This window comes from Monopterus albus, unplaced genomic scaffold (genome assembly GCF_001952655.1).
Source record: "Monopterus albus unplaced genomic scaffold, M_albus_1.0 scaffold87.1, whole genome shotgun sequence".
Lineage (NCBI taxonomy): Eukaryota > Metazoa > Chordata > Actinopteri > Synbranchiformes > Synbranchidae > Monopterus > Monopterus albus.
The window spans coordinates 1704883-1713929 of record NW_018127967.1 but is presented as its reverse complement, the minus strand read 5'-3'; the positions used below and the strand labels follow the sequence as shown (position 1 = coordinate 1713929).

General features: G+C 41.5%; 1 protein-coding gene across 1 annotated transcript; it reads right to left on the bottom strand.

The window, feature by feature from the left end:
* Positions 1-3418: 3418 nt before the first annotated feature.
* Positions 3419-5798, bottom strand: LOC109964323 (transcription factor LBX1-like). The gene is made up of 2 exons (XM_020607534.1): positions 5167-5798; positions 3419-4310 (listed from the first exon to the last, which is right to left on the bottom strand). Exons 1-2 carry the CDS (start codon positions 5492-5494, stop codon positions 3784-3786), a joined length of 855 nt encoding a protein of 284 aa, XP_020463190.1. The 5' UTR covers positions 5495-5798; the 3' UTR covers positions 3419-3783.
* Positions 5799-9047: the final 3249 nt, after the last annotated feature.

Below are 9047 nucleotides of genomic sequence, written 5' to 3'. Positions count from 1 at the left end.
TGCATCGTCAAGAGCATCTTGACCAGCTGCATCACTGTCTGGTATGGCAGCACAACTGCTATGGACCGCAAGAGAGTGGTAAAGATTGTGGAGAAGATCACCACGACTCCACTGCAGGAAAGCTGCCTCCATCCTCAAGGACCCTACCCATCCCCAGCACGGACTGTTTATACCCCTACTCTCCGGTCGGAGGCTCAGAAGTGTGAAATGCAGGACCTCTAGACTGAAAAACATATTCTCTCTGCATTATGTTGTGTTTTTGTTGCATTTTTAGTGTGCTTCTTTCACTTGCTGCTTTAAAGTGCCTTAGATTTCTGTTAATGCCTATTTAGATTTATTATTGCTCATCTAATTTATATTTCATTTGTATTGTGTGGCATTCATGTGGACGGCAAAGTAAGAATTTCATTGTACAGGGAAACATGTTTCTTAACTGTGCATATGACAAATAAACACTTTGACCTTGACCTATATACAGCCTGCCCAGAGGGGCATTATGGGGGATCCCACGAGGTGCTTTCCCCTCAGGCATTCTGGGGGACCCCACCAAATGTCTCTCTGCCTCCAACGCTACAGTATTGTAAGCATTCACTTCCAGTCATCAAAACATGTGGATCTACAGACAGGTGATTCCCACAAGAGACTACTGTACTTACATAGGCCTAATCAACACACACACACACACACACACACGCACACCTGCATAGACATTATAGCTCCCTCCTGGCCCTCTATAAATCCAGGGCCACTCTGACAGGCCACATTAAGAAGAGCCTGCTCAGCATGAACACATCATAAAAGTGGACAGGCAATTTCTGTTTTTGCCAAATAGCCAGACATGCTCGTTCTGCATCTCTGGTTTTAATACACTCGACAAGCAGCTTAGCAGCCACAGAGAGGGAAGCCATAGGCCCCAGAGAGAGAGGGCAAAATGATGTGTGTATATGTGGAACCAGAGATAGAACGAGTCAGACCTTCCAGCACTGCTAAATCCATTTGTTCATCTGAATTATCAACTACAATTTTATTAATATGCAAATTTAGAAGTAGGGAGGGTGAAGGTCTGAGATAATTCTCTTTGTGGATGGTAATTAATCACCGCTTAAAATAAATTAATACATATATCAATTTTGTCAGGGACACGCTTAGTTCAATAGCCTGTAAAATTGAAGTTTGAAGTGTTAAGGGGCTCTACAGGAACGTTATAACTAACACGTTCAAATCCACCCTATTTAGTGATCAATCAAGCTGTGCCCTCAGGCCGAGGCAGCTCATTTCTTCAGCTCCTGTCTTGACGCACAGAAACAGTACAGCACAGATGCCTGCATGACACACACTACATCAGAGCTGCAGAAAATTCAGTACAGCACAAAACAGCTGTCATTATTTTTAGTGTGATATAAAACTATAAAACAGTAATTATCTGCAAAAAAGACAATGATTAACATACCATTTGTTTCTACTAATACTGATGACAGGACTAACAATACATAGTAATCAATAATATTTATTAATTTACATAAAGAAAACTATAATTATTGATGCAAATTATAATAATGTGCTGGAGCTTTATTACAGTGTCATAACGATTATGAATAGTTTGCTTGTGTAGGCTATAAATATATTTGATATTGTGTAGACAGGTCCCAGATGGTAGCAGCCAGTCGTTTAGAGGTCCGGCAGGAAAAAGGGGGAGGGGGGGCAGGTGTTTAATTAGGCCTGTATCAAACTTCAATTTTCTGGCTGATTGAATAAATGATTCCTCTCTCTCTCTCTCTCTCTCTCTCGCCTCCTCCTCCTCTCTGTCTGTATGTGTGCGTGGGTTTGTTTTTCTATACTTGTGAGGTACGAGAACCAGGAGCACACTATCTTGGTGGGGACTTGCCCAGGTTGTGGGGAGTAAATCATCTAATTTCACAAAAAATGACTATAGGTGTAAGGATAAAACAACATTCAGCTTTGGTTAGGGTTCTTCTCCCGGAAATGAATGTAATTCTATGTAGGAACCTGGAAAGTTTCAAGTTACCCTCACATTTCCCACCATATGGCCCCCAAAAACTAAAATAGTCAGAATGTTGTTATCCCACACACAGTATTACAGTCTACACGGCCTGTGTAGCCTACACACGGTAGTAGGCTGGATTAAAAAACGAAGGAAAGTATCTGGTCCTTGGGGAGAGTGATAAGAATGTAGCTATTTTAAAACATAAGCGGATCAATGGGTCATTATTATGATTTATAGCCTCGTGTTTATATTCTTTAAGGGAAATATTAAAGAGTAGTCTAAAAAGCTATACAAAAATAAAGCATTGTTTCACAAATTCAACATTAAATTCACATGGACTGAACAATGCTGAATATCATGCAATGCACATTTCCCCCAAACTAGGAACTGAGCTATTAAAAGAAAACATGTACAGACAACAGAAATGACCAAAATAACTATGGGAGTTTTACAGGAATTAGAATAAAATCTGTGTTTTTAAAGCTTTTCTCAAATAATTGCACAGCTGCACTAGGTCACCATATACAGTATACATATATACACACACATACATACAATATATGTATATACTGTATGTATGTATATGGTTATATATATATACATATATATATGTGTGTGTGTGTGTGTGTGTTGCCAACTTCTAAACAGCTGCGGACTACAGAAGCAAACCTTTGTAGGTGTTGAAGAGCTTTGTAACCTCCTAGTTAATTATTTCACGGCTCCCGCACCGACACAAAGCTCCGATCGGCCCACCAAACTCCATTCACATTCATGACCGTGTTTTATTCCAGCAGGCCCCAGACTGACAAGGTTGTCTGAATTATGTAGAACAAAAAGGAGGTTACGTCGTTGGAAAGAAGGGTTAAGTTAATCAATCATAGTGACGACTCGTAATTAACAGGAATGTCCTTACACCATACGGTCTCTGAAACTCTCCGCCTTTGTGCCAGAGACACGCTGTGTCAGTACTGCGCCCTGTGGAGACGCGGCCCCAGGAGTCTCTCTATCTCTCTGTCTCTCTCTCCCCCTCCCTCTCTCTGCGACTCCTTCTCTCCAGTGCCTCTTCCTCGCTGCAGATTGTATTTCTCACAGAGAAATATGAAGGTCCACGCTTAAGGTCAGAATAAAACAAGTTCTAAACCTCTTTATCCGCCACACTCCTCCCAAACATACAAAACCTCAAACGTGGAAACTGTAACAGAAATAGTTGTATTCGATAGGTGGACGCGTCAAAGACTTAACAGTAGCTTATCTGACAACATTTGATTTTATATTGATAGCTTATTTTATTTTAGAATTTGTACAAGTTGTAATGTGCGTTCTGAAGGCACTTAAAGTGTGTACAAAACATCGTAAATATATTAAATCTTTATTTATTACAAGCTATTACACGTTTTCTGAGTGATTATCATTTCAGAATAATTAATAGGCCTATATCAAAAACACAATCGTACGAGCTTCTACAGTTTAGAAGCTACAGTCAAAGCAAATGAAACATGCGGAACAGTAACAAGAATAACCCACCGACCGCTGGTTTTCCGTTTCTCTCTCTTTATCATTTTGCATGTGCACGTTTCACAAGTTTTTCTGAGTGCGCACATCGTTTTTAGCCTCTGGCTTCTGTCAAATCAAAGCACTGGGACTGTTCTTTGTGAAGTTTCGCCGCATCACTTTATGCCCATGCATGAGGGGCAGTCGTCTTAACCCTCGGGTTTGTCTGCAAGCATCGCGTTATTTGGCACTCCACACAGCTGTCTTGGTGACCACTGGGGCTGACTTCAATCATCCACATCGATCTCCTCATCGTCGTCCTCTGAGCAAAACTTGCTGCACAGACGGCCCGTGTACCTCGTGGACGCGGGGGAAGGCATGGACGGCAGGCTGAGGTCGAGGCTCTCAGTGGTGTTGTGCGGGGACCCGGAGGAGGCCGGGTCAGGCTTGGTGTGGCCTGGCGCGGACACTTCCCCCACTCCCATACCTCCGGCCGCGCACCTCTCTAGCTCGGCCAACTTGGAAAGCTTCTCAAAGGCCACAGCGCCCGTGGCCTTGGCTGACTCCACGTCCGCTTTCATCTCCTCTAGGTCCCTCTTGAGTTTTGCCCGTCGGTTCTGAAACCAGGTGATGACCTGCCCGTTGGTCAGACCGAGTTGCTGGGCGATCTGGTCCCGGTCTGCCGGACTCAGATACTTCTGGTACAGGAAACGCTTCTCCAGCTCGTATATTTGGTGGTTGGTAAAAGCCGTGCGAGATTTCCGCCGCTTTTTAGGGGTGTTCCTCTGGCCGAAAAGCGTCAGACCGTCTCGGCCTAGAAGAAAAAGATGAATGACTTAATCACACGAGGTGCAAAAATAATATCTGAGCATGGGCGATGTCGATTCATGTCATTTAGCAATTCAAATTACTAAACCTGTTAGTAAAAACTAATGAAGCCCATGAGGCACAAAGCATTAGAACCACTCCAGTAACAATTCTACCAAAGCAGAATCACTGGCAAATGTTTGGATTTTATTCAGGCTAAAATAAAAGAAATCTCTCTTCTAGGTTACTGGAAATCGTTTGAACTGAATTCTTGATTCCTCGCAGTGAAACAATTTATATCCTTTCCCTCCATTGTTAGTTATCATTTATTAAAATAATTTCGATCCGAGGGGCTTAGCCTGAGAATACGGCTACAGGTTCCCACAACCAGAGAGTTAGTAGTCACCAAAACATCATGTAAAAATAATGTTTGTCTGTGTGAATAAATCAAGAGTGAAAACTGGATTTGAAAATGATTTAAAATAATGGTTTAATTTGTATAAAAGCTGTACAGGGTCTTTCGGGCTTTCAACTGAAGACTATTGTAGGTTTATACTATGATAACATAACATCTTTCATCTCTTTTGTTTACTACATGAAAAACAGATCACATTAAAAAATAATAACCACTAGTTTCGATTTTTTAACGAAACACGTCGCAGAAAATTTCTGGAATCATAAATAATTAATTAAAAAACTCCCAATTAAATTGATTAAAACAGGCTAAAATCCAACTTTCGATTTTAAAACCAGTCTCCAGAAAAGAGGCTACTGGTGTTGCAACAGCTACGAGAACAAATGGTGACTGTGTTTATTCTTCTCATAAAAACACAACAACCACTGGAAGAAACGCGGCGGTTTACCCTCAGCAGCCTGCAGGACGCTGACCTCTAGGCCCTTGAAAGTTTTGCTGGCCAGCTCCTCCAGCGCGCTGAGTGGGGAGGTCTGACCAAACAGCGCACGGTCGGACAGGCTGTGACCCACCGAGGGCAGCTTATCAGCAGGAGACAAGAAGTGTGCCGCCCCGCTGAAGGAGGAGGTTCTTCTCACGTACGGCTTGTTGAGGATGTCCTCGATGCTGAAAGGAGTCAGTGGCTTTGCGGAGTTGACCGGCGGCGGGAGCTGATCCAGCGACCTGCGCCTCCATTCCTCCAGCACCACTGGGCATTTGGAGTCGTCCTCAGAGGTCATGGCGACGCGGGTCACACCTGACTGTGGTAATTTAGACAAAGGCGATTCCAAGATAACAGACGGTGGTGGAGTTATACAAAGAGGGATGACAGTACAATAAAGACAATCGCTGCTCGGATCACAGGTGCCTTTGCAGCCGCATGTTGACCGCTGAGCTGAAAGCTGCAGGGACACTTCTGACTTCCACAACAACCGCCACCTCTCCGAGCCACTTGCCCAGAGTGACGCACAACGAGACACGACCTGAACCCATCCGGGGCACGGTGATGTACAAAAAGCAGCAGTGATTGACCACCAGTAACAATTCATTGCTGACTAGATTGCAATCGATCTCTCTCTCTCTCTCTCTCTCACCCTCATTCCGTGTATTTGTGTGTCTCCGTGTGTGCGTGTGTGTCTTTTGGATGAAGTTAGATAGGCTACCGGGAGGGAGTATTTAGATGGCACGGCGAAGAGGAGGAGTCTATTAGAAAGTAGAGCAGGGCCACTTAAAACTGTCTCACTAAAACAGGATAATGTGTCACCAAACAAGTAAATGTTTATCTTCTCATTATCTTTATTTGCATACCGATACTGTGCGTGTGATCAATCTCGATAAATCCACTCTGTGCCGATCTTCAGGTGCGTTAGAAACACAGAGGACAAACTCCCGTCAAGCTGAACAAGAAGACAGAGCCGGGGGGAAACACGCAGCTCCTGAGCATTGGGACACATTTTATTTAGTTTTATTCTGAAAACATGTCCAATATCTTTCCTTCATGACGCGATCCATTGAAATGTACATACAGCAAGCAAAGTGGAAAACATTCTTCTGTTATTAAGAAGCTACAAACAACACTTCCCATCACATTTAAAATGGCCCATGTTATTAAATGATGTGATGTCATACTGCAGGAGCGTCCTTTCCCAGCATTGTCATACCTTGGTTATATATTGTCTGTCTGCTCAGAAGAGCATTGTGTCGCCCCCCCATTTTATAATGCCTGTATTAAAAATTTCAAAAGAGAAATTAGACAAATCATTTTAATTTAATGTTTTTCTTTTGTGTGTATCTGACTTTTCTCGACTTCTTTTAATCTGGAGAAACCAAACTAGTACATAAACTGATGTAGTTTCTCTGTGGGACAGACATACTCTGTTTAAAGCACTGTTTTTTTCAGTGAACAAATAATAACCTATTCAATGGCTCATTGCATCAGTGTTCATTAAATAGCTGTGCTTAAATAACATTTTCAAGTGTAGAATAGTTTTGGAATTGAAACCATAAAATATTTGATCAAACAATTTGTCAACACATCACTGAATCTGTCACCTCAGACTTGTTGAGGTGTGATAGCCAGACAATGAACCACTGTATTACAGGTGTTATGTTCCTGGCAGTGTGGAGCATTCAGACCTTCATTCAGTGAAATCACCGCCACCAAATTACTGGAGAAGGGGGATGCGGACTCTTAACATGGAAAGAGATGCAGAGGCTTGAGGCCTCACTGCCTCACCTATTACAGGACAGGGTCTTGTGTAGCCATTACTGCTAGTATTAGTGGTAACAGCAGGCTCTGTCAGAACTGATTGAATCTGAATTTATTACAGAATGTCAGCCATTAGATTGGATTTATTTTTATACAAACAAAAATATAGTTGGTGCATTGGTGGTCCAGAAGTAGCAGGTATCCCTGGTTTGTTAACACTGCAGTGGTGTGTTTCTCTGATACGTTTTTGATCATTTTTGAACAACAACTGAGGTTTATGGCACAGACAAATAAGCTAATCCAGGCTGGAGACTGACGGACTCACTGCGAGCAGAGGCAGTTCATTATCACCAAGTGCTTGCTCAAGGAGGATTTGTTGGGTTTTTCTCCATAATATGGTTAGGCCTAGACCTTACTGTGTAAAGTGCCCAGAGATGACTGCTGTTGTGATTTGGCACTATATAAATAAAACTGAACTGAATTGTTGGTTTTTGTCTCTGTATGAGAATTTTTAGAAAATGACTGATCTTATCCTTTAAACTGATGTTGCTCCTACAAAATACAAATACTCAGTTTTATTACTGTGTGCATATGTGTGTACATGTGTTTCTAAGGCTGTGTGGACACATTTTAGAACAATACTGCTGTTGTGAGAAGATTTTTTACATTATGAGGACATTTTGGGCTTTCTGAGGGTCACAGCTTGGTTTTTGGGTTAGAATTACAGTAGGTTTAGTTTGGGGGTAGGTTAGGGGAAAGTTTGAGGTTAGGCTTAATTATGATGGGTATGGTCAGGGCAATGGGCTGTGTGTGTGTGTGTGTGTGTGTGTGTGTGTGTGTGTGTGTATCTTAATGAAACTGTGTGAGCATTTAAAATGAAATTGTACAATAAAAAGTTAATAACAATAAACAGTCCCAACAGAGATTCATGCATTTGTATCAGGAATAGATAGACAGATAGATAGATAGATAGATAGACAGACAGACAGACAGACAGACAGAGTTTGTCAATCAGTTGGTCCACAGCAAAACATTTAGTTGGAGGCCATAAAAAGATGAATTAGTGATTAGGGAAATTTAGGCAGACCATCTGCTTGTCACAGCTTTTTGGAGCTCTGAACAAATGTTCAGACAGTTTTATTTTGTGATTTACTCCTGCACTGGCCACACTGTGACATTTGATTTCACGCCTTGTCTTGGATCTTTTCAGAGAGGGCCTCCCTCCTTCCCCTTCATGTTTCATTCTACACCAGTGAGCTCAGCATCCATATGGATAGATGTGATGTCTTCATCTGATACTTTCCCCCAGAAAAAAGAAACACTCACTTTTCCATGTAGATTTTATTTAATCTTCAGAAAGTACGCTCTGTGAAGTGCCGACCTGGGGCCCCTAGGTGCTCTGCTATGCTCCGGTTTCACTGGCTTCCACTGACACTGCTTACATAAAAAGCTGCACAAATGTATAAAAATAAACACTCTTAGCTTTTCCGCATCCATCTCCTATTGCCCTTTCAACATTCTGTATGTGTTATAATAATAATAATAATGTTATTATTATTATTACAACAATAATAGTGATTTTCTGACCTTATTAAAAGTTATTATATAGTAAAACAAAATTTGAAAATGTTGCTCTTCCATTTGAAAGTGTCACAATACAGAAGTTAAAACATTATTACCTATGTAGATGTTATTGTGTTATATGTTATATTTTTAAATGATATATGAGCTATTTATAAACAAATATTTGCTCTTCCACAAATATATGGAAAGTTATATGACAAGGATGTATTGTGTGGTTAACTTCTCGAATAGCTTGAAGTGAAGGATGGCTGGAAAGTGTTCAATATCCCAAACAGAAAACAATGTTGTAACAGCAAACGAGAAAACTGTGGCTTCAAACATCACAGAGACTGGGGTCCTACTGGCCTCAGTGGCAATGAGAGATGGGGCAGTGCTCATTTATTTTCTGTTGAGTGTTTCTACATAATGGTAAATAATTATTCTTAAAAGCCTTTTTGAAAAGACACCAAAAAGCTTGGTAGAACTAAAGGGAACTGTGACAGATAAGCTAGTAAGTCTTG

Bases quoted from the DNA above. Each gene is read 5' to 3' on its own strand.
- LOC109964323 (XM_020607534.1), bottom strand. From the start codon at position 5,494: ATGACCTCTGAGGACGACTCCAAATGCCCAGTGGTGCTGGAGGAATGG. The intron at 4,311-5,166 runs GTAAACCGCCGC...TTTTTCTTCTAG, and splicing joins CGTCCTGCAGGCTGCTGAGG to GCCGAGACGGTCTGACGCTT.